Source organism: Octodon degus, unplaced genomic scaffold, assembly GCF_000260255.1.
Source record: "Octodon degus isolate 3935 unplaced genomic scaffold, OctDeg1.0 scaffold00074, whole genome shotgun sequence".
Taxonomy (NCBI): Eukaryota; Metazoa; Chordata; class Mammalia; order Rodentia; family Octodontidae; genus Octodon; species Octodon degus.
In genome coordinates, this window is record NW_004524650.1 from 7,366,375 (window position 1) to 7,392,900 (window position 26,526).

Here is a 26,526-nt window from a genome sequence, read left to right on the forward strand (position 1 = left end):
TTTGTAATGGCTGGCTGAATCAAATGTCCATAGTTGGCTACACACAATACCTCCCACATACCCTCCCACCTACAGTTCAGAAGGACTATTAATGGTTGAGGACACAAGAGGAAAAACAAGCAACATGCAGTCAAAGTAGCACATACATAGAATCTCTACAAATCAAAATTCACTGACATCTTACTGTGAAATATGTCAGGATACATGAAGCCCAATAACGTCAAGGAACTATATTTTTGATATTTTCTACTTACTGACAGTCACCTTTCTCTCCCCTAGGAAGCAGTTATACTACCAAGTCTTCAAATGATGTAAACTTCAAACCACTTTTCCTTTTTAATAACTTCTCAAAGCTTAGGAGGTTGAGACCTGTAGCCTCACAAAAGAAGTGCTCTGCTACTCCAAAGTGGCAGAGCTACTCCATATCAAGTTCCAAATAAAAGGACCAGGGACCAAATCATAAAGGTAGCTTATTTCCAAGTTAAGTTCTCTCCCAGTATACAAAAACTTAGTTGAGGGTCGGCCAGATAGCTAAGGGTCAGCCAAATAGCTCAGCAGATTAAAGCTCCTACTTAGGCAAACACAGCAGCCTGGGGTGCTATGCCACCCTGCCCCTGGGGCATGCTGATAGGGTGATTGAGACTGGGCATGGTAGAGCATGCCTGTAATCCCAGCTCTTTGGGAGGCTGAACACAGGTGGATCACTATGAGTCTTTATCTACATAGTGAGACCCTGTAGACCCTTACTAAAAAATACAAAAAAAGTAAAACTTAGTCCAGAAAAGCATCACAGAGTAAGCACTCGTAGGCTTGAGATTTTGAACTAAATAAACAGAATTTAATACCCAGTGCTAGGTGTCCGCCCTCTCTCACTATGCTTCCTTAGTACTTTCACCTTGTTTTAGAAAAAGAATAAAGTACATTTGGGTTGATATTCTTTCTATCTAATCTCTATTCTCCATCAGATACACTTCATTCAACATCATTTCATATACCTTTTTCTTCTAATTCTTTTTCTTTTCTTCTTTTTTTCTTTTTAGAAAGGGAAGTAATTTAATTTAACCTTCAAAATTCTAGGGTTTTTAACTTTTTGGCAACTGCTATCATTAAGTGATGCCAGACAAAACTGATAAGCAAGTTAGCTTGAATATTAATTATGCTCTACTAAGACCAGAAACACAAACAAGCAGAAACTAGGCTAGGAAATATATTTTAGAAGATTTATTTCTGCTACCATATTTTACCAATGCTAAAGATTCTGGTATAATGTCAAAAAGGTATTTCTTAATTCTAGTTGAACAGATCACAATATACAACTTCAATGAATTTTTCCTATAAGGTCAAAATTCTTTTTTAAAAAAATTAATTAATTTATTTATTTATTTATTTATTTATTTATTTGATACAGAGTCCAGCTATGCAGTTCAGACTAATAGTAATACTCCTGTCTCAGCCTCTCTAGTGCGGGGATTACAGGTGTGCACCACCATACCTGGTTCTGGGGTCAACATGGCATGCAGTACCAGGGATCAAACTCAGGTCCTTGCACTTGCCAGGTAATAAGACTGCCAAGCTATCTCCCCAGCCAGTCAAAATTCTTAATAGTGCAATATTAAAATTTATTTCAAAAATGTCATTTTTAGTAGCTATTTCTTTATTATACTAATAATAAAACAGGAAAATATATGATTTAATAGGAAAAGTTTATTTCTCAAATGTGTAATCACATAGCTCATCACTAACTTTAGTGACTAGTAAATCTAGAAAAACTTAAGTATGGGGACTAGGGAAATAGCTCAATGGTCTAGCTCTTGCTTAGTGTGCAAGAGACTCTTGAGATCCCCAGAACTACAAAAAATAAAAAAACAAAATTTTTACTTTTAAAGACTAGTTTTTCCAACTCTCAGACTGAAGAGTTAACTTCATATACCTAAAATTTACCTTGTAAATCTGAGGAATCACTACATAGAAATGTTTGTGTTGTTCTCCATTAAAGTTTTGTAACTGTGCAGCATATTCATTTTTATTCTCATCAGCCATATGTGTACGCAGGTTCAACTGTTGTTTGGCCTAGAAGGAAAGTATTTCAAGTCATTATCAAAAACAACAAAATCACAGCAACAGAGTTTTCTGAAAATTATCCCCAAACCAGATCAGATAGGTGCTTACTCCATCACCTGACATCATGAGACTAACAAAGTGGTCTGACTCTTTCAAATTACTAATTATTAAGTTTAAGGAGATATATACAAATATAGTATTGCATTTCTAACAGTAGTCTATAAATTAGATCTTAACTTAGAAATAACCTAACAAAGAATGTGACAGTCAAAAATCTCTGAAAAGCCTATAAAAACCCACTCAATCCACAGTATACTTAAAAGATTCCAATAAATAAGTATTCAAAAAACTAAATTTCTTTCTTTTCTTTCTTTTTTTTTTTTTTTTTTTTTTTTTTTTTTTTTTGTATTTTGTGTAGGGTCTCACTGTGCAGCTTGGACTCATACTGATCCCTCGTTTTCAGCCTCCCTAGCGCTGGGATTAGAGGTGTGCACCACCACACCCATACTCAGTCACTGACTCAGTACGCCTGGACAGGGCCAGTGTGATGCCAGGGATTGAATCCCAGCCCCTGAGCTTACCTAAGCAGTCACTTAGTCCACTGAACTATCTCGCTAGTCCTAAGACTAAATATTAAGGCCCGAAGTATTTTTGCACAAAACTTCCAACTTAGAATCCTAAGAACACATTCATTTGCCCTTCCTTTTTCTCTTTCTACCACAAACAATGGTGGAACAGAATAATACAAATTCCCTACCCACAAGGTTTGGTCATGAGGAACTTTTCCAGTTCCAAATAACTGGCTGTGATTCCCACAGCCTGGGGCAGAGGCTCCATCAGTATACAGAAAGAAAAGGCCTGGAGCTCAAACCAGTGAAGCCTCCCTTAATTATCTAAATAAAAGAACTGCAATCATATGACCATAAAAAAGAAAGCTATAAACACTAAAATTTTGGACTAGTTCAAACCAACTAGCAGATATGTTGTATCTATAGTTCAAGATGTTTGAATATTCTCTAAAATTATCTTTGTAGACAAAATGACACAGGATCTTACTAAATGCCTAAATTAGGCAAGGCTGGGATCATATTTGTAATCCTTCTGCCTCAGCCTCCCAAAGTGCTGGAATTACAGGTGTACACAACCATAATGAACATCAAAGTTCTTAAGGAGTTAATGTCAACCTAAAAGAAGTGTCCCCAATGCTATTATAGGCTACTGGACTCTTTTAGAATATTTTGCTGAGTTTACACACCTATAATATTCAATAACAGAACCTAGAAAAAATAGGGTATACCGATGAATGTCCATTTTGTATCTGTGTATTCAAAGAGGTTGGGATAGATATATAGTTGCATTCTCTTAATGAATAGAATGATTTGTTCTAATGGTGTTTGTAAATAGGATCACAAGTTCGCATCTTGTACAGCAATTAACCACTAAGAAGAATATATGCAGTGTATTATTTGTTGAAACTGTCCTTCCGATTTGATTTGAAACTGTCTCATTGCTATCTGTTTGTCAATAAAACTTTGAAAAAAAAAAAAGAAGTGTCCCATGTATAAAATGCTTTTTATAATTGTTGTACCCCAAATGTTTATCAAGTAATGATACTATACTGATTATATATATATATATATATGGCATAGTTCTGGGAAGAAAGTTGGCCTCATGATCAAAATCAGGATGTGGGCCAGTGTGATAGCATATGCCTACAATCTCAGCACTCAGAAGGCCTAAGTTAAGAGGATCACAAGTTTGAGATAGGCCAGGGCTACATAACAAGTTCAAAGCCAGCATGGATTACACACAAACCATATCTCAGTAAAACAAAGCAAAAAACCATGCCCATCCACCCTGCAAAAACAAACAAGTTCTAAAACCTTAACAACAAGAGCCAATCTAGTAACTGGTAAAGATGTACATATTAATTTAAAACAGTCTCAATTCTGTCTGAGATATAGTCCTTTTTGCACTGCACATGTGAAAAGACTGGAAGGTTTCAGATAACCATAAACTCAGGAAGAGTAAATCCAAACAATGTGGTTGCCCAAGTCCAAACACATTTGGGATCTACTAAGATAAAGTCAATATTTAAATTAAAGAGATAAATGCAAAACAAATCGGATCACACCTAAATTATTAAGCACATCAAAAACCAATTTAAGTATTGACAAATTAAAGGGTATCAAAAGGAAAGTCATCATAATGGAAGATAATGGAGCTATTTCATTTGTGGAATAATTGAAACAATGTTTTTTCTAGGAGCAGAGAATTTACTCTAAGTATTTAAAGTTATTATGAAAAACAAATATTTGGTATTTTTCCATGGTATCTCAAAAGCCAAAAAAAAGAGATTAAAACTTAAAAAAAAAAAAAAGAGTGCCCTGAGATCACACATTTCTAATTATAGAAAACTTACTATTAGTCAAAGTTTAAATCACTGAAAATAGGGTGGAAAATATAGAAGCATCATGAGTTATGCTAAAAGATTTGTAATTATAGCCTAGAATTTATATGAATTTAAGGTTTCCTTTTTTTTTAATTAGCAAAGAAAGTGGAAGGCAGAAAAGGAAGTGTTCCATTTTTTTCATTTGATAGTTTAGGGAATCATAAAATCCAGAGAAGATAATATAATTAATGGGCTGGGGAGAGAGCTCAGTGGTCTAAGCGCCTGCCTGGTAAGCTCAAAAACCTGGTTCAATCCCCTATACCGTATGCCTTGCCACCCCAGAACCCCGGGTGCACTACGCTGGCCACCAAAAGTTGCACACCTATAATCCCAGCACTAGGGAGGTTGGGACAAAAGAATCACTATGAGGCCAAGCTGCATAGCAAGACCTTGTACCAAATAAAAAAAAACAAATATACATATGTAGTTCTTTAGTACATACAATGTGAAGTAATGTTCATCTATCTTTCAAAATCCCAACATTTCAATATTATCACTGTGTTAATGGGATTGGGGAAACTAATGAGCAGCAATTACAGAACTAGTCAAGAAGTTATAAACATCTGGCCTACAATCAGTGACAAAAGATTAATTTCTTCCAAAATAAATGGCTATTGTCACATATTTTTGACAGTTTTATTATGTATTCTCTTTAGTAAAGATGGCACAGTACATATAATTATTGACATACCTGATAGACACATCTTAGGCTTTCTGTCCTATTTTAGAATACAACAGAAACTGAATTTCAGTAGCAACTATTTCTTGCCTCTGCATTTTGAATGCAACTAAAATACTATAATAAACTAAATAGCATATCATCTTCACAGACCAGTAGGAAATATTTGTATATTTTAGATTCACAGCGGTACATCTCAAGAAACTTCTAACACTGATACAAATGGTGTAACTTCATATGCAAATAATATTTAGGTATCAAAGATGGTATAGATTGTTTCTTACCTTTTCAACATCTGCCTTGGTTGCATTGGTATCATTATCCAATCTTTCATAACTCTGTTGTGCTTTTTCTGCCTCTCTACATTCCCTTTCAAACTTCTTTTTACTCTGTTTTAAAAAAAAAAAAAAATTTAAATATCAACTGAGAAAATAAAATTAGATTTAACTCATTTAAGCAATAACTCTAAAATCCTGCCACTTTATATTTTGTAAAAATGAACTGCATACTAAAAGTAAAATTTCTTCCAAAATCAAACTAAATTTATTACTATAATATATTTGTACCTTAAAATCAGGCATTAACTACAGATAGTGAAGAAAAGCAGCACAATTAATACTTATTACACATTTCATCTTATCTGTTAATTTGTAAGTTTTTATACGTTCACCTTCAACAGGTCTTTTTGGTTTGGTATTTGTCTCATTGGTGGGTTTTCAAGTATAAGTTTAAACTCCAAAATAGTTTTATATTGCCAGAAGTACCTGAAATACCACTGCTCCAGACTTAGATTCTTTTTTTAATGTTTTTATCTAATTCAAATTACTTTGTATATATAAGCCATTCACAACTGGGCCACATTTTCTGAGCCAAGCCTAATTTTCAATGCTCTTATCTTTCATTCAACCCCAGTTTCCCCCCAGTTACTTAAATCTTTTTTTTTTTTTTTTTTTTTTTTTTTTTTGTGGAACTGGGGATTAAACTCAGGCCCTACTGATATCTACTGAGCTATCTCCCCAGCCCCATTAATTCTACCTTATTAAGAATTTTATCATTTTATTTTCATAATTCAGTGTCCCAAAGGCTTTTACTTAGGGGGTACAAAGAATCAAACTCAGGACCTTGTGCTTGCCAGGCAGGCACTTAAGCCACTGAACTATCTCTCCAACCCTCCCAAAAGCTTTTACCTTGCTTAAATTTGAACCTGTTACCAACTAGCCATAGTGCACAGCTACAGTGCCCTACCTAGAGTTTGTACCACCCTCCAACATACCAGAATATGTTAACCTATTTAAATAGAAAATTAAAATGAGAAAATCATTCCTATCTCAATGTACTCAAATCTTTGCAGCATCAAAATGGAATAAACTGTTATAATTTTGGTTCTGCCTGATAATGCAGTCCAGAAACTGTACCGCCCATCACCCCATCCTCCTAGCTCCACTGTAGCACAGCTGTCTTTTTGGAATTTCCATTTCTCGTTATCCTGAGGATATCTGGAACTTGTCTTATAAGGGTCTCCTATTTCCTAGTTCCATTCTTTCCCCTTTCTAGTTTCAAGTCCTCATTCAGATAGAACACATTTAGCAGTAGCTTCCTAGAATATCTGTGAATTTTTTTTTTTTTTTTAGTTTCCATGAGTAAAAGTTCCTTTACCATCAGTTTTAATTGATGAAATTTGGAAATCAAAATGTAAAACTAACTATAGGCATTTTCTGGATTCCTGTGATGATCCAATTCCATTTTCATTACTGATTCATTGTAATAAAGCATGTTTCTTTTCTTTTGTTCTCTGGTGGCTGGTGGGAATACTCTCCTACAGTTGAAATCTCATGATTAAAGGCTTCAATATTGAACTGTGGTGCTGCAGACATACAAATCCATTTAGAAACCTGTGTCTTTCAATTTGGTGGACATTTTCTTATTTTTGCCCATTTTCTATTTTGTTTTTTAAAGGATACTATTTTGAAAATAAAACTACTAGGTGAGTCCTCTCATTTTATTATATTTTTGTACATTCTCAATCTGTCATTTTAGAAAGATTTCTTCAACTTTATCCTTTCATTTTTTTTCTAAAGGCATTTTCATTTCTGCTACCATAAAGTTCTTTATTATTTGTATGTTCCTTTTAAAATAGTACCTTAGCTTTATTTTATGGATGTAGTATTTCTCTATTTCCCTTGAGAATATTAGTAACAATGTGGGTGTTTTATTTATCTTTTACATGTTTTTGCTTATAGTCCTAGAGACTGAAACTTGAACATTACATTTCCAGTCCCTAAACCCCCTATAGGGTGTCTCACTAAATTGCCTGGGCTGGGTTCAAACTTTTGATCCTCCTCTCCCTCCCAGCCTCAGAGATTACAGATGCTTGCTACCTTGCACAGCTCCCTTAATCTGTTAAACTTTTTAATCATTTCCTTTCATGGTCACGGTTTCTTCTAAATTGAGTTTGGTTTGTTTTTTGCTGAATATTAGTTACCTGAGTTTTAGTCTCTTATTTACATAGTAGATGATTTCTTCAAATGCCTAAGGATGAGAGAGAGAGAGAGAGAGAGAGAGAGAGAGAGAGAGAGAGAGAGAGAATGTCTGTCTGTCTGTTAACAGCGATTAACCCAGAGCCACAGTCTGGGTTATCCCTGGGGTCTTTGCACTGATCTATATCCCTAGTCTTTTTTTAAATTCAAAACAGGATCTTGCTAAGGCTTCTAAATTACCTAGGCTAGGTTCAAACTTGTAATCATTTCTGCCTTAGCCTTCTACAATCCTGGAATTATAGGTGTGTGCCATCATATCCAGTTCTGTTAGCTTGTCTTTAGAAAGCTGACTGAAAGCTCTGTATGTGAGGCTAAGCTAGTATGGTCTTTCTTCGGTAAAAGGCACAGGGAATTTCCTTGGGAAAACCCTAACAGCATTATCTGTATTAATTTTTTCTTTCTCTAGCTGCTTACATTTCCCAGAGAAAGCCTTTCGAATTTCCTACCTAGAAAATAAAAGTCTTGCTACCTATATTCTAAATTTTCAGAAGAAAGCAAAGGAGAATCTTAACATTTTGTACCTATCTAAGCTTTTTTTTTTTGATACTGGAAATTGAACTCAAGACTTTGTGCTTGCCAGGTAGGCATTTGTTCCTCAAAGCTGTATCTCTGGCCCCTACCTAACCATTTTAGAACCAGTTATAATTTCTTGTCTTGAGGAATACAAAACCACATTTATAGTGTAAATCTGGAACCCAAACCTCATGATTACAAAATCAAGAATTTAAGTTTCTCACAATATACCTCCCCTTGACCTACAGACAGGGATAAATTTCACTGATATGTCTCATATTCAATGGACCGGGTTCTTACAATCTACTTTTTTGCTAAAGGTTTAGTCCTTCAGAGGTCCAAATTTTATTCAAGGGTCTCAGTTTCAACTCCCAACAATATACACAACTAAAACATAATTTTTGATCCCATATACTAAAACACAAGTTCCTGGGCCCAGGACGTAGCTCAGAGGCCCAGCACCTCCCTGGTAAGCAGGAGGCCCTGAGTTCAATTCTCAGTAGCAAAATAAACAAATCCGTAGAAAACACCAAGCCCAGTAAACCACTATATTCCAACATCCTTTTCTCCATTTTTAAAATGCCACTGCACCAATTTATATGTCTACTGCTCTTTGTTTTATTAAGTTTATTGGTCCATTTTAGGTATACATATCACATTCATCATAGGGAATTTGTACCTGTACATGATATAAAGTAATTCTTTTTTTTTTTAATCACTAGGTTCTTAACAGAGATTTCACTTTCTTCCAAATACCTATGAGTTTAAGGGCTAGGGAAACAGCCCAGGAGCACAAGTGTCTAGGTCATAAGTTTGAGAAAAAAAAAAAAAAAAAAAGCCAAAGAACTTAAAATATAACTTTAAAAAAATCATTTTAGCTAGGGATTTGTAATCAAGAGATTTCAGCTTGATAGTATAATTAGAACTAAATATACTCTGTAATTTACATCAAATGAATATGCTTTGAAATTTTTTATGAAATTCTTTAAATGTAGTCCTTACTTAGTATTTTGATTAATATGATATCCCCATGTTATACCTACCTTTTATCCAGAGTACACAAAAATACCTGGCTAAGCACAATAACAAAATGTCATTTTCTTACAAAAATTAAGATTAAATTCCCACATGTAGCCTTCTAAAGCTTGCAGCTATATTTTTAAATTGAATAGCTACATGCTAAGAATTAAAGTACATCAACAGAATTAAAAACACTTTTCCTAAACACAGTATATTATTATACAATATAGGGCTTCACTCCAGAAGAGATTCTTCATGCTTTTTTTTTTTCTCTCTCTCTTTTTTTTTTTTCCTTCATGCTTCTTACAGCAGAAAAACCTGCCTTGCAACAGGCTGAAAACAGCTATCACATGTTATCCCAACCTTCCCACACCTTGGGCTAATCTCATTAATGGTATCTAGGAGGAAATCTGGGAGTTTTCTAGGAAAGTTTTATTTACCTGATGAAAAGGAACAGTTAGAAAATAAGTACTTTTTTTTTTTGTCTTGCCTCCAGGAGCAGCCTAAATGAGGATATACCTGCCTGCCTAGGACGACGATGAAGGGCATAAGGCTGAAGCAACCAGCCAAAATAAGAAGACTGTCTCATTTATTTTTTCCTCATCGCTGGAACAAAATACTCACATCTACAATTAAGGAAGGAAAGGTTTATTTAGCTCAAAGTTAATAAGGTTTCAGTCCATACTTGGCTGGCTCCAACGTAGAGTGGCAATACGGTAGAGAGCAATCTTTCATGGCAGCAAAGAGCAAAGGGAGAAGCAGCAGCTGTGGCTTTTTGCAAGCTTCTCTCCCCTCCTTACATTGTAATCCAGATTATCTACCCCAGGCAAGTGCAGCACTCACACCCATAATCCTAGCACTGGATCATCAATCAGTCAAACTCCAGAAGCCACCCCAAAGACTGCATGAGACACCTAGACATAAACCATAACATGGACAGACAGAAAAAGAAGATCATGCAGCCTTGATGACAATGCTAAAAATACTGGCTTACCTTCTGAGCTTTGTAAGTAGAAAAGTATATGATGTTACCTGGAAACACCTAAATGATGATCTGGCATCACTAATGCTTCTTAATCTACAACCATTCCTTCAGGAGCTCTTTCACAGACCAATGCCAGTGCTATCTATGTTGTTTATTCTGGGATTAATTTTTTTTCCATAAATTTTCAATCTCTGCCACTAATTCAACCTATTTTCCCAGGTCTGTATACCATCTCTAAATTACTTCAAGCCTATTAAAAATTCTAGAATTTTATTTTCTTGGCTAAACAGGAAGACATAGAACTAAAGAACAGGATCCTATGTCTGTTCCTATATATTAAACAGAAACTATATTTGCTAATCTTCACTGGACAGCAGGTTGCATGAAAATTAAGAGCCAGTCATATTCACTTTTATACATCCTGGACCTGGTACATGTAAAGGATGTTTTCAAAAAACCTGTGTAGGATTAAACTCACTGTTTTTCATAGTATCACTAATGCTTTGAAGAAAATGCCCCTACATTTTTTTTGAAGCTTCTTTCTTATTTATGACCTCTGTAACTTTTCCTTAATAGCTACTATTGTTTTAAAGACAAGTCAGCACATTAATTATCAACAATGACTTGTGTCAACACCAACTGTTAAAGGAGTCAATATCTCTTCAGTGTAAGAGTCTATTATTTTGTGCAAATGTAAACACAGAAGCATATACAAACATTCATTACTAGGCAGATATTAATGCAATTACAATTTAATCAGTAAATCAGATATAAAGCTATTCCTTAAAAGTCTTGCCAAAATCAGAGAAAATGAAAACAAAAATGAAATAAGACTATTAAAACATATTTGTTTGTTTGTTTGTTTGTTTGTTTTTTAAAGACAGGGTCTTGCTGGGCAGTTGAGGCTGGCCTTGAGCTCACTTGGTAGCCTAGGCTGGTCTCAACTCCAATGATCCTCCTGCTCAGCCTCTGAGTGCTGGGAGCACAGGCCTATGCTACCACACCCGGCTTAAAACACATATTCTTGATCAACACTGGTGAACAAAATCTTTTACCAGTAACAGTTACAAAACAGAAACTTAACCTAGGCTTTAAATATGAATTTCTTTGTTTTATTTTGGGTTTGTTTTTGAGACAGGGTATCACTAGGTAATTCAGGCTAGCCCTGAACCCACTACGTAGGCAAGGCTGGCCTCAAATTTGAAGTGATCCTCCTGGCTCTGCCTCCTAAGTGCTGGGATTACAGGTTATGTGCTACCATGCTGAGGTCCTGAATATACATTTTTTGAAAAAAGAAATGCATGAATTTTTAGAAAACTGTATTTCCAAATATATTCCAAAAATATGCACAAATTTTCAAAATTTCAATTTTAAAGTCATTTTTCTAATAAGCATTGACTAAACTAACATGAAAAGCTTCCTTAGCAAATTCTCAAAGAATATATTGTACATAACAAAAATACACCATTAAAAATGAACCTGCTTGATAAATTGAAGATTTAAAAAAGAGTATCTTTTCTTCCCAGTGTTGGGATTATAGTTAAGTGCCACTATGCATGGTTAAAACACAATGTTTTGTACAATATACATCATTTAATACAGCATTTTACATAAAGAATATATAGCACTTCATGCAGGGATGTTGTTTTTCAAATTACTACATACCAGAACCTTGAAGAAAAACCACCTTAGCAAGCACCTCAGGAAAATTTTTAAACAAATTATTATGCTTTTATATTTTGTTCTTGCTTTTCATTCTCCTACAATATTAGAAGCATTTTTAGAATTATACAATTACTAAACTGAAAGAAATATTTCATATAACCTAGTTCAAAATGAAGTTAAAATTGAAAGTTAAAAAGAACTCGGGAGAAATCAAATGCTAAGAAAAGGTAGAACTAGTACCTTGTTTTTGTTTTTTGTTTTTTTTTTTTTCCAGTCTCAAATGGTCTACAATACATCACCATTAGTCTACTACTTCTATCTCCTACTAATATTTTATCATAGCTTCACTTAAAAGTCCAAGTGAATCTCCCTACATATTTAGAATAGTAAGAACATTAGAGTGCTCACACAAGTACAATAGTCATATGGGGGGGGGGATCTGATATCTTCCATTTATACTTTACTGGCTACCATGTTAAAAAAAAAAGTCAAATTATGAATTGAAATTATTAAATTAAGATATAAAGCTTAACAGAATTTAGGAGTGACCTAGAGTGACCAAAATAATATGTTAACCATGAAAAACAACATAACTCACATTATCCATCTGTTTCCAGCACATATCAAGGTACTGTTGAGCTTTTCGTCCTTCTTGGAGATGCTAGAGATTATAAACACCACCAACAAAACCAACAAAAATAAAACATTTTAAATATTAACGTTTAAAGTCCACAAAAGCCTTCTTACAATGTTGTTTCAAGAAACTAATTATATAACTTTATTAAGAAACAGCAAAACAAAACCCAAGTCAAATGCACTTTACAAGATAATATTTTAGTACTTTAAATATACCCTTTTCAAACAGATGAAAAATCTAAAGAAATAAAAAGCATCTTCAGTAGAGGTTAACAAAGATTCTCATTTTGGTGATGTGGAGACTGGACTCTGGGCCTTCATAATAAGCTACATACCCAGACTTTTCGGGGTACAGAAGGGCAGGGTCTCACTAAACTGCCCAAGCTGAAATTGCACTTCTGATCCTACCTCAACCCTTAAGAGTGCTAGGATTACAGACAAGTAACACAGCATACAGATTGTTTTGTCTTACAAAAGGGATTGAACCAAGGGTCTTTGCATTAGGTCCTCAACATTTCTTCATTTTTTATTTTGAGAAAAAGTCCTAAATTGGTAACTTGCCCAAGCTGGGCTAGAATTTGTGATCCTCCTTCCTTAACATCCAGAAGGCTAAGATTTTAGGCATGAGCCACCATGCCTGTCTTGACAAACCTTTTCTATCAAGGGTCATAAAAGCAAGTATTTTAAAATTCCAGGCCACATTCAACTTTCATAATGTAAACCAAAAGCAGTCATTGGCAATACATAAGTTAATGAATATAAGTGTTGCAATAACACTTTTCTTTTCTTCTTTTTTTTTTTTGGTGGAACCGGGGATTGAACTCAGGCCCTTGCACTTGCCAGGGAAGCACTTATTATACTGAGCCATCTCCCAGGCCTCAATAAAACATTTTTGTGGACATTTAAATTTTATATAATTTTCACATGCCATTAATTTTTTTTCTTGCCTTTTTTTTCAACCATATAAAACTGTAAAAACCTATTTGGTAATTAGCTTGTGGGAACTAGGAAACAAAAGTAGGCATAGACTGGATTTGAACCATATGCTATACTTTGCCAAATAATCTTAAATCCAAAAGGCTCAAAAAGAAAAAAAGTCTCATAGATTAGCAAGAATATCTTGCAGTAATTTTTCAGCTAGAAGAAATTTAAATCCATTTATAATGAACATACATTTTTAAAAACAAAGTAATTATTTGTAAAAATATTTCATAAAACTATTATAATTGAATAAAAAAAATTACCATTTTTCTTTCAGTTTTCAGATCATGAGCGTATCTCATTAATTCACCATATACTCTGTGTGCCATTTCTTCTGCTACTACCTCTCGCTGTCCTGCATAGTCATTTAACTCATTAAGGATGTTAAAAAAGGCTATACACGAGGTAAACCTGGCAAAACATATTAAAAACGGTGAAATTTATTTCTCTTTTCATTATATTTTGGTATGGTATGATTAAACCTAACACTTGACAAATTTTAACATACCCAACCTACATCCAAACTGCTAGTTCTAAATTAATTTTGTAAAGAAAGAATCCTACATTAAACTTAAATTGTACATTTTTATATATCTTTGAGTAGCCTTTAATTTATATATAAAGGGATATTTGGGGTCAAAAAACAGTAAGAATACTACCTGCAGGCTCTTTTGGCATAGTGGAATCTCTTAGGTTGCCAACTGACTGGCCTGAGTTTGGGAATGAACTTGGTTGGATTCCTAGGCTTGGCAGCTCAACCTGTTGCAGAGATGATGTGCTTGCTCTCGAGGACAGAACCTGCCAATCATACCACTCAAATGCATCTCGATGGCTGATCTACAGAACAACTTTGCTATCAGCTCTGGGTGCAGCTGCCTGTATGCCTGCCCACATCCTGAAGGGGAGTGAAGGGCCATTTCAGTCAGCACCAAAGAGGGATAAAAGGGTCAAAAATAAGGGTAAAAATGTGTGTGGAGGGAAAAAGAGAAACAAAGAGAGTCACTGTGTTAAAATGTAGATATCTACTTTGAATACAGGAAAGAACACTCTCACAACTAAAGGCTGACAGCTCAGACAGGACTCCATCAACAGCAAACCTGAGGTTCCTAACAATTGGCAATTATATGCAAAGTTGTCTGTTAAGAGTAAAGTTCTCTTCTGCATTTTACAGTTATCTACATATTCCTGTTTAAAACTGCAAAAAAGCTCATAAGAAATTACTGATCGCCTATTCAGCATTCAAACCTTATTCTGAAAATCTCATGCATTTTCACAGTCCCTCTAAACCAACCACCCAAACCGTTTTACTACCGAGAAAACAACAATGCCCTAAAAGCTGAAAACTACAAAATGAAGTGCAGAAGGGAAAGTACCTTTCCTTCTGATGACTAAATTATTCAAGCAGTGTTGTCTTAGTCTACATCTGATTTGAAAACTCACTTTGATGATCAAGATTTATCCTAATAAGATAAATGGTACTTTTCTTTCATAAACATTGATTTTTTTAAATTAAAAGTTTTAAATATGTTCACAAAATTTAACATTGTTTTATTAAATATTAACAGAAAAGGTTTCGATTTTTATTATACAATAATAAAGACGTATATAATTTACCTTGGCTCTTCATCTTTGGATGAACGTTTGGGACAATACTTCTTAACCAAATTTCTACAGGAAGAAGATTTTTAGAAAATTATGAATTTACCGATAACATTTTGTTTAAATGGATTTAATATTCTAAGTTTTCAAATTCATAAAGTCAACAATTTCATGATATAAAAAATTAATATGACCATTTACTACCATTAACAATACATTATCATGAGTAAAATGCTAATAAGAAAACTAGCTTATTTTTGTGCTTATGAGTATAATCATTAAAATTTAGTTGATTATACTATCAAACAAGAAAAGAGAAAGAATATGAAAAAGTATTCAGTATGGGAAACTAAGAGCACAAAGACACATTTCAAAGAAATAACCAAAGCTCTTTTATTTTGCAAATCAGTGATTTTAAAACTAAGGTAGTAAGAAAGAAAATGTGGAAGGAATCACTAAGGGGATGAGTCACCATCCTCAGAACCCTATTTCTTTACATGAAAATTATTCTGTGACCTCTTAATTCTCTTTCCTAAACAAATTGTTTTCCGATTTATACTATCTTTGCTTGCACCTATGTCTGGTCTTAACACTCTTAAACTAAAATGCTACCTTAATTAATCTTTATGGAATCAGAGGCAAACTAGTATGTGGACTAGTAGTGTAGAAGCAAACCACACTGCCTGGGCTTGAAACCAGCCTGCTTTCTATAGGATCTATGTAACTTTAGGCAACCCTCTAGGTCCCTTGTTCTACTAAAGCAACAGCAGAAGCCCCAGGAAAATGAATATGGAAAGCAGTCTGGATTCCTAAAGTACCTACCACAGGGACTGCCCTTGAGAGTCACCTAGACCTGGGGCATACCACAGCAGCAAAAATAAGCTTTCACTTCTACAAAGCACCTAGGATTTGGAAATTATTATTCCAGTATAGGTTGGTAGAGCTTTAAAACACAGCTCATATAGACTGAGCATGGTGGTATATATTTGTAATCTCAGCATGCCAGGAGACTGAGGCAGGAGGACTCCCAAATTTGACCCAGTCTAGAAAATTCAAAATCCTACTTCAGCTTCCCAGGTGCTGCAATCATAGTCATACACTATTACAACTAGCCACAATATTTTTCTTTTCCACCAAATTGAAACTTTCATTCTTATAAAATATAAACTCTGTAAAAAGGATACTTTAAATTATTATTATTAATCATTTCTAAAGAGAAGAACTAGAAAGAGAGTCAAATTTAAATGTTCTTAAAATCACACATCGTTTTCATATTTTTAAAAAATTAATGAAAAAGTACAAAACAAATTTATTAAAGTGGCTGCTCTGAATAGGAGCGTCTAAAAATAAGTCTACTACTAAGGTGCAATACAACAAATACTCTCAAATTCATATTATTTTGTTTAGTGAAATTCTGTATCACTTCTAATTTTATCACTATTTTATATTCTTTTTAAAAAATAAAAATAAGTCTTGTCAACAAAGTTATTCTAAAGAAAAATCATTAACTTGTAACTTTTGCCTTGAGATTATCAATTTTTGTCCATAATTTCTCTGTTTTTAACCTGTCATGTTTACCTGCTCAAATAAATCTCAAACTGCTTTGTCTTAAAGATAAGTGTAAAGCATTCAAGTTGTTCTAAACTTTAAAAAAAGTTCCAAGCAAATCTTTCTCAAGAAACCTGACACCCACCTGGAATTCTAGCATTTGGGAGAGTCTGAGTCGGGAGGAGTCTGAGTTTAAGGCCAGCCTGAATTACACGTCCAGTCCAAATGGGCCTGGACTACACAGCAAGACCTTGTCTCAAAAAAAGGATCAGGGATATAGCTCAACAGTACAGTACCTGCCTGGCAAGTGTGGGGTCGTGCACTCTGGGTACCAAAAATAAATAAATAGAGTCCCTTATTTATTTATTCATTTTTTTAAAAATTTTTTTTGTATTTTTAGGGAAGGGTCCTCAAGGTGTTCAGGGTCTCACTACTAAATCGGACTCAGTGATCCACCCGTTTACAGCCTCCCAAGAGCTGGTATTACAGGCACATGCCACCATGCCCAGTCTCAATTGTCATCTCAGCCTGCCCTGGGAGCAGGGCTGGCACTGCAGGCCCAGGGATCACACCCCTGGCCCCTGTGCTTGGGCGCTTTAATCCCCTGAGCTATTTGGCCGGCACTTAGAGTACCTTATTAAAAAAAAAAAAAAGAAAGAAAGAAAGAAAAAGAAAAAAGAAAAGAAAGGAGAGGGAGAAAGCAGGAGGAAGTAGAAGGAGGCTCTTAAGCCAGTTTCCCTAGTGTTACTGTTTTGTAAATTCTTCAAATTACCAATTTACGATAGCAGTTTAAATATAAAGCATGTTTTCAGCAGGGTATAAAAAATCAAGAGTTATTTGAAACACAAACTGTTATAAACATACAATACATACTATAGAAATTTTAATATGATGTGATAGACACTAAGTGATTTTTTTGGTGTATGTATTTTTTACTCATATTTTTTAAGTACTCTGGAATCACATACTCTGAACAGAAAGATCGTCTCTTCAAACTTCTAAATGTAATGAGCATCTCCAAATATAATACTCTATACATTTTATTTGAATGGATGTGACCTTTTTATCCATTTTTATTTTGCTATATCTATGTTCATTTGGGGATTTTAGTGAAAAATTACAAAATATTCTACATAAATTTTCAAAATTGTACTCAAACTACTACAACCACTATGAAAGTCATGTGGAAGTTCCTCAAAAAACTAAGAGAACTGATCCAGCTATAACACTCATTAGAGCCGGCCAAATAGCTCCATGGATTAAAGTTCCTGCAAGCAGGCACAGGGTCATGGGAGACGGCAATGGAGACTCCGCGTGGTGGCACGCGCCTATAATCCCAGCTCTTGGGAGGCTGTAAATCAGGTGAATCACTACGAATCCAATCTAGTAGTGAGACCCTAAACACCCTGTAGACTCTTCCCTAAAATACAAAAAAAAAAAAAAAAAAAATCATTAAATAGTCTCAAAACAAAGACAGCATGCTATAGTGATAAACATCCATGATTATTGCAGTGCAATTCACAATAGCTAAGCTAAAGAAAGAGCCACAGATGAGCGGATTTAAAAATGTGATGTAGGGCTGGGGAGACAGCTCAACAGTCTAAGAGCCTGCCTGGCAAGCGCAAAGACTTTCGTTCAATCCCTGGTACCACATGCTGTGCTGCCCTGCCACCACTGAAACTGGGCGTGGTGGCACACACCTGTAATCCCAGGGCTGAGGAGGCTGAGACAAGAGTATCATTATGAGTCTGAGCTGCATAGCAAGACCATGTACCAAATTAAAAAAAAAAAAAAATGTGATGTATACATATGAATATTATTCATTCATAAAGAATTAAATGTTGCTTGCAGGAGAATGGACGGAACTAGAGGCCATCATGCTAAACAAAATAAGGCACACTCAGTCAAATCTAGCTGGCACAGATTTACAGTGCCAGCAGTTGGGAGGCTGAGGCAGGATTGCCATGAGTTTCAGGCTAATCTGGGCTACACAGTGAATTTAAGGTCAGCCTAAACCATGTAGCAAGACGTTAAAAAAAAAACCCTCTTGTAGTAGTCTACCTAGAGTTGACACATTAATACAAACAGCCCTACTTGTGGACATAGTTAAGTGACCCAAAGATAGAAAAATGATTGTGACTTGGCCAGAGGTTCCTTTCTGGAAAAAACTGGGGCGTTGATAAAATGGTATTTTGCATAGAGTTACATCCCCAATCCTTTTATGTCTTATTTTAAGACAAAATCTTGCTAAATTGTCCAGGCTGAGCTCAAACTTGTTATCTTCCTGTCTCTGACTCCCAGAGTGCTGGGATTATATAGGTGTGTGTCACCAAGTCTAGCTCCTTCCTGGAATTTTTATGCCTTTGGATCTGATGTACATTGTTAAGGCCAGTTGTAGAGCTAAAAGTCTGTGACATGAAACTGGTACTACTGGTAACTGAGTTTCCTACCATGTACAGAGAAAGTCAGTCAGCTCTAGAAAAATAAAGCCAACCAACAACTCACCCACCAAAAGAAGAAAACACAAAGGCTATGTTTCACTGTCTTTCAATCTACAAAGTGCCAAGTTTCCAAAGTGGATAAGAGAAATATAGCCAGCAGCTGGATAGCAGACCAGGGATGGGGCAGGGGAGAGGGGGTGCCAGTGAGGGGCAGGGGTGGTGATCACTGACAAAGCGCCTGTGATCAGAAGCCAGGTTTAGACTGCGTCATATAGAACTGCAAGCTCATATCGGCAACATGCTCTCACTGTAACCAAATCACTTCATCCAGTGCTGTTCTGGGAGGAAGGCTACTACCACCTTAGATTTCCATCCTCAACAGATACGTTCTGGCTTGAACTCTGCTCCTTAACCCCAGGCTGAGGAAAAGAACCATGCATCCAAAACAATAAAACCTCTTTCTTATTATTCTTTATTGGATTGTATTATTTTATTTTTATTGCTTTTTTTATTTTTATTATTCTTTGCTGTTTTCCTCCTTCTGTACATTTTGCTCCTACATTTTATTGCCGTATTTTATCCTTTGTTCTCTTATGAGCAAGTGTGTGTGTGTGTGTGTGTGTGTGTGTGTGTGCATGTGCGCGCGCTCCTCTTGCCTTTGCTCTTCCAATATAACTCATCAAGTATAGGCCAGGGGTGGTGGCACATGCCTGTAATCCCAGCACTAGGGAGGCTGAGACAGGAAGACTGTTGCAAGTTTGAGACCAGCCTGTGCTACAAAGTGAGCTAAGGCCAGCCTGAACAGCACTGTGAGCTCAAAAGGACCAAAAAAAAAAAAAAAAAAAAAAAAAAAAAAAAGAGGGAAAGGGAATTTTCCCTTTTCTCATATCTCTCCTTTTATCGCTATATTTTCACCTCACTTCTTTCTCCTGTTTCATTCATGATTTTTTCTTTCCTCTCTCCCTTTTCATTTGTCTCCCATTAACTTATTGTTTTATATTCCTATCAGTCATAAAATATTTTTTCATACCTATTTCTCACTACCAATTTTGTACCCAGTGTTCCCTACCATCCCTTCTTCTTCTTTTTTTTTTTTTTTTTTTTAATGTATTTGGTTGTTACAGGGTCTCACTATGCAGCTCTGACTTGTGGTGATCCTGCTTTCAGCCTCCCCAGGGCTGGGATTACAGGTATGTGTCACCACACCTGGACTCTAGCTGAACCAGCTGCCCTAGGGGTTGGGCTGGCTCAGCATGTGGTGCAGGGGATCAAACCATAGTAACTGCGCTTGCCTAGGCAGGCGCTTTAATTCACTGAGCTATCTCACCGACTCATATCCCTTCTAAATATATAACAAATCCTTATGATCATTAGGATCCTTTGCACCCCTCTCTCTCCTATTTTCTCCTTTCCATACTGCATTGAAGACTTTTTTAAAAAAAACTTTTTTTTTCCTCTGTTTTCCCCCCTCTGCATTACCCAGTCCCCTCGGCTTTAAATAAATCATTTTATAAAATTACCATTGAATGCTATTTTGTTTTTTGGGTTGCTTTTTTTTAATAGTAGGGGCGACACAGCCATCACATTTGAGCCACATTAACCATGGGTCAAGACTTGGGTCATAAGAAACTGAAAAAGTAAATAAGATCCAAAATGTACATTTGTCATTCTGCCTTGGGGTCAGCCTATGGACTGAAATCTCCACAAACTTTGAGCTAAATAAACTTTTCCTTCCTAAAAAAAAAGTTGGTTGATATGATGTTTACACTATAACCAAGGATCATTTCTTTAAACTAAGGGGAAACCCAAAAGAAGGTCTTACAGTATGTTATTTTCCAACTAGCCCTGAGAGATGCCAATGTAACAGATTAACCTATTACTACAGCAGATTTGATTACATAGGAATAATCCTGCTTGGAGAGTGATTTCCTGCCAATGAACCTGTCTGCTGAATCCACCATTATACCCAGGGAGAAGGGCAGCTACATAAGACTCTGTAAGAATGCCTATAATCTAGTATTAAGAAGCCTTACATCTGAGTTAGCTTTCGTATTGATATGGAAAGATCAGAAGAGATTTTAGGGTGTGAGCACTCAAGACTCTGGCAAAGAAGTTATTTGGGAATCACATGTGCAATGCTTCATTTAATCTGTATGCCCATTGCTCATCTTATAAATTTAACTTTTTGTATATTTTTTATCTATTTAGTAATGTGGGGTTTATGTTATGTTCTTTGATGGTTTCTTGTGTTTATTACCTTACTTTTATTTGTTCTTTCATTGCTCTGATTCAATAGGTTTCTGAGTCCTCATCTCACTTGCCTACCTAATTTCTTCACCCAGAATCCAGTCAATACTATTAATAGATTTCTTTGTTCTTTTTCTGAACATGTGAATACCTCTTCCCAAGTATTTAAATTCTCCATACTTCGCTCCTTCACAGTAAGTTCTTTTTTCTCTAGTATGAGTCCTTGCTCCTTCCTATCCTAAGCCTTTGGATCTTTCATGTCTTACCTAGCGCATTATTCAACTTATCAGCAAGTTCTGACAACCACATAGCTTTCCTCAATCACAAAGTAAACTCCCTTTCTCTCACATCTCATCCTTGCCCCCACAAAATAGCCTCTGAAAATTCTCAATACAAAACCTTCAGTGCAACTAAGAGTATACTAATGCAATCAGACGCCACATCAAACTTTTCCTTTTGTCGATCATTATTCTCCTCTTCAAGTCTCCTCCTTAATGTTTGACACTCCTCATCCAACCACTTCCCTTTCTTCCCACACCACCTCACCAACTTTACTGCAGAACAACCACAAACAATAAGCTCTCATGGCATGTGTAGAGACTAGACAATGAGTGTAAATACAACTGCAAGGGTTAGCATATGGAAGTGCTGTAAGGTCGAATCTAAAGATGCTATTATAGGCAGAAATCTTTCTGCAAAACATAAGGACAAACTCAAAATCACTTAAAGCAAATAAAAGAAGTAAATTCTAGCACTGAACATACAAAGCTGAAAATTATTCACAACATCCTACTAAAAACCTCCATGTAAGTCACAAATTCTAAGCACTTTCATAGTTCTCAACCACACCTCCAGAAAAAGTAGGGAAAGAGAGAGGGAATATGTATCTTTATATATCTTTTGAAGAGAGGGACATGGACAGACACAGACAGACAGACAGACAGACAGACAGACAGACAGACAGACACAGACACACACAGGGATATACACATAAGGACAGATATACACAGAGGAGAATGGGAAAGTGAGGAAACAGATGATCACTGACCTCCCCCCAAACACTCCCAAAGAAGAGCAATGGGTCATAAAGGGAAAAGAAAACAAATACCAACTAGTAAAAGTCTATGTAAAGTTCACAGAAGGGGTCAAGAAAATAGATGAGTTTAAAGAAAAATAGAACCAAACTTCAGAGCAATTTCACTCAATATACCCATGGTCAATTTCAAAAAACTGGGTGAACTAACAACAGTTCAAAATCTGAATGACAAATTCAACAATATGCAATCCTAAAAAAAAAATCAGACAGAAATACCTGAAATAAAAACTGTATAACTGATACACTGTAGAAACTAGACCTTTACCTTCACCACATACTAAATTAAAATCAAAATAAATCAAAGATCTACATATTTAAACAGAAACATTAAAAATCTCCTGGAAGATAAAATAGATAAAAGAAAGACATACGTGTAAGAAAAGATTTTTTAAACTGACCCTCAAACGCTCAAGAAATAACAAGAATCAACAAATGAGATTATCTCAAACTAAAAAGCTTCAATACAGCAAAAGAATCAATCAGTAGAGTGAAGAGACAACCTACTTAATGTTGGTTGAAAAAAAACACTGCCAGCTATTCTTCAGACAAAAAACTAATATCTAAAATATACGAAGAACTCAAAAAACTTAAATCACCCAAAATTAATGATCAAGTCAAGAAATGAGCAAAAGAAATGAACAAATACTTCAGGGGAAGAAATACACAAATGGTCAACAAATATATTCAAAAATGCTCACTTTCTTACAGTTTGTTGAGAAGAAAGGTTTGTACTAACATTGTTCAGACAAGACAGCATGTCTGCATCCTGTTCTCTGAATAACTAATACAAACACAACAATATGCAATGTATTAAATATTGTAACTGTCCTACTAACCTGTTTTGAAACTGTTTCATTGCTATTTTATTTTTTCTCATTAAAATGAATAAAAAATGCTTTTAAAAAATGTTCAATTTCTCTTACCATTGGAAAAAGGCAAATTAAATAAAGCTAAGATCCCATCTTACTCCAGAAAGAATGGCAATCATTAAAAAATCTAACAATAACAAATGTTGGTAGGGCTGTGGTGGAAAAAGAACTCTGCTATATAGATGGTAGGAATGCAACTAGTACAACCATTATGGAAATCAGTATGAAGATTTCTCAAAGAACTGAAATTAGAAGTTTCATATGACCAGCAACACCTGTCCCCCCCCCATCTTCCCCAAAGAGCATAAGTTAATATACTACAGGCATACCACTGTTTGCAGCAGTATAACTCCAATACTTAAATTCTGGACATGCCCCATTATACCCGTCAGTAGATAATTGGATAAGGAAAGTGTGATATCTATATATAACGTACTATTAGTCTGTTATTAAAAATGACTGATTTGAGACATTTGTAGGAAAATGGATGTATCTGGGAAATGTAATGAATGACAAAAACCAAACACACAAGCTTAAATAGGATATGGAATCTCTCATTTGAGTGAAGAAAAGTACAAAGTAAAAAAGGATGGATAGAAGGGGATAAGGAGATAGGGCTCTTGCAACAGGGAAGTGGTCCAAGAGAAAAAGCATGAGGTTTGACAAGAGGAAGAGGAAATAAATTGAATAAAAATATCAATCTTAAATAATGCAAATATTATGTGCCATAACATGAGCTGTGATAAATAATATCAACAAGAATGATAAATGGGATAGGGGAACTGGAGGAGGGTGGGAGATACGGCAAACGAAGGAGATTTAAAAAAACAAATAAGGGTCAGCCAGATAGCTCAGCAGATTAAAGCACTTGCTTCGGCAGACGCAGGGGCTGCAGGGGATCCCTGTGGACTACCTGCCGGCCCCACCCTCAGGGAGGGCTGAGAAGGTGACTGAGAATAGGCATGGTTAAGTGGGAGTCATAGTGATCCTCCTGTCTCAGCCTCCCCAGCACTGGGATTATAGGCCTGTGCCAACACACCCAGTTTCAGGGGCACAAGGCATGGGACCTGCACCGCACACAGTAACAAGGAAGGAACCTTGGTCGTTGTGCTTGCCAGGCATGCACTTAGACCACTGAGCTATCTCCCCGGCCCTATATTGGAAATTTAAAACAAAGGTAACCTCATCTATTGAAATATAAAGACATACTTGGCTAACTAAATCAAAATTGCTCATCTGTATATTATACAAATGTCACAGAACTAAATTGTGTCTCAGGTTAAAAGTAAAAGATGAAAATACTAAATCACTTAAAACTGCAATAATAACTTTAACCAAGGTGGAACTCTGAGCAGGGTAACATCAAATCAACTAAAGGTAATTAAATTTATAATTAACATAAATAGAAAAATGTGCTATGTCTATAATATGAATCCTTAAAATACCAAAATGTCATGAAATGCATTTAAATTCCTTTTATTATCTTTAATTTTTTTATGTATTTGTATTAATTAAAAAAATAGACTTTTTCAAAAAAACAAAAAGAGAGAGACTAGGCATGGTGGCACACGCCTGTAAGGCATAGTGGCACACGCCTGTAATCCCAGAGCTTGGGAGGCTGAAAACAGGAAGATCACTGAGTCTGATCTGTGTAGTGAGATCCTGTAGACCCTGTACTAAACACATTTAAAAAACAAACAAGCTGAAATATGTATATGTAATCATTCTCCAAGATGACTATAAACGACATAAACTACAAATATATATGGATTGAATAAAAAAAAAAAATTCTGTACCTAGACCTTCATTCTCCCATACCAACTAATCCAGAGTCTTTTAGAGTGAGCCTTGGATTTTTAGAAACACCTCCAGATCATCCTAAAATCTAGCTAGACAACAGCCTCTGAGTTAAATTTTAGGACTGTATAGGGAAACTGGGAAGTTGAATGGCAGAGATTAAGATAAAAAAGCCAAGGTAGAAGATAGCCAGAGTTATCAAGGTCTTAAACTAGGTTGTAGATTAAAAGAAATAGAAGAGCAAATGTGAGAAGTACAAGTGAGAAATATATAAGATTTTGTGATTATTTATGTAAAGGTTTAAAATGTAGTAAATAGATGAAATTAGTTTTGGATATGAGGGTAAAAATCCATGAGTTTGACTGGGATTAACACAAAGCATAGGGAGAGTTACCAGTATATTGTAATTCATAAAGGTCTAGAACTCCAGAGACATTAGCAATGACCTACCATCCACATGCAGGTAACAGGAAATCTGAAGTTTAGAATCTTGAGAGAAAGAATAGAATTAAAAGCTAAGTCTTATGGATTATAACTTGTTTCAAGATAGGATCTCACTATGCAGTTCAGGCTGGCCTTGAACTATGTAGCACAGGTTGGCCTTGATCTCTCAGGCATACATTTGATATCCCTCAAAACCTAATCCACTCTCAGGCAGAGTTTGTGCGAAGTGAGTGGATATATGATACTGGATTATAAGTGTATGATACTGGATTAGTCCACTACAGTACTTATAACTCAGTGTGATGTCTGATAGGAAGAGGCATGTCTCGGTGGGCATGACCTGAAGATAGGCAGGCAGGCAGCCAGACAGCCATTCCCCTTTCTTCACTGAGCAACCACTGTGTCCTGCTCAGACTGTTGCTTCTCTACCATGCCACCCTGCCTTGGAGTCCGGAACCTATGGACTGAAACCTTTACCAACTGTGACCTAAAACAAACTTTTCCTCCTTTAACCTGTAGTTGTCAGGTATTTTGTGGGAGTCAGGTATTTTTGTACTCAGGTAGCAATGACACAAATAACAAAGATACAAACTAGGGAGGAGCTTTGAGCAACCACCTACATTTAGAAGAAAGAGGAAATAGCCAACAGATAAGAAAGGTATCAAACAAGCATAGAAATCAGTGTGTTTTTAAATATAACAGAAGACTTTTAATATGGAAATTAGTAATAAAATGTCAAAAACTAGGGAGACTCCCCACTAAATCTGGTTTAGATGAATCGTCAACAAATTCACATTTTAGGAGATTAGGAAACGAGACACATAAGAGTTTTAGGTTATTTGTTCTAGATAATTTGAAATGTTAGAAAAGTATCTAGAATTAGGTAATAGCTGAGAGGATTTGTAGAATACAAGCTTGAACCTTTTTGGAGGAATCTGTAAGGGCAGTTGAACAGA

The 26,526-nt window shown here is 35.5% G+C and overlaps 1 protein-coding gene across 3 annotated transcripts in view; it reads right to left on the reverse strand.

The window, feature by feature from the left end:
• Positions 1–26,526, reverse strand: part of Fnbp1l (formin binding protein 1 like) — a 139,394-nt gene that overhangs the window by 25,510 nt on the left and 87,358 nt on the right. For all 3 annotated transcript variants that reach the window (XM_023720270.1, XM_023720269.1, XM_023720271.1), the window contains exons 3-7: positions 15,144–15,197; positions 13,793–13,940; positions 12,511–12,573; positions 5,477–5,581; positions 1,942–2,070 (exon numbers count right to left, since the gene is read on the reverse strand). In XM_023720270.1, coding sequence (XP_023576038.1) covers positions 1,942–2,070; positions 5,477–5,581; positions 12,511–12,573; positions 13,793–13,940; positions 15,144–15,197 — 499 coding nt within the window. The remainder of the gene's footprint in view (positions 1–1,941; positions 2,071–5,476; positions 5,582–12,510; positions 12,574–13,792; positions 13,941–15,143; positions 15,198–26,526) is intronic.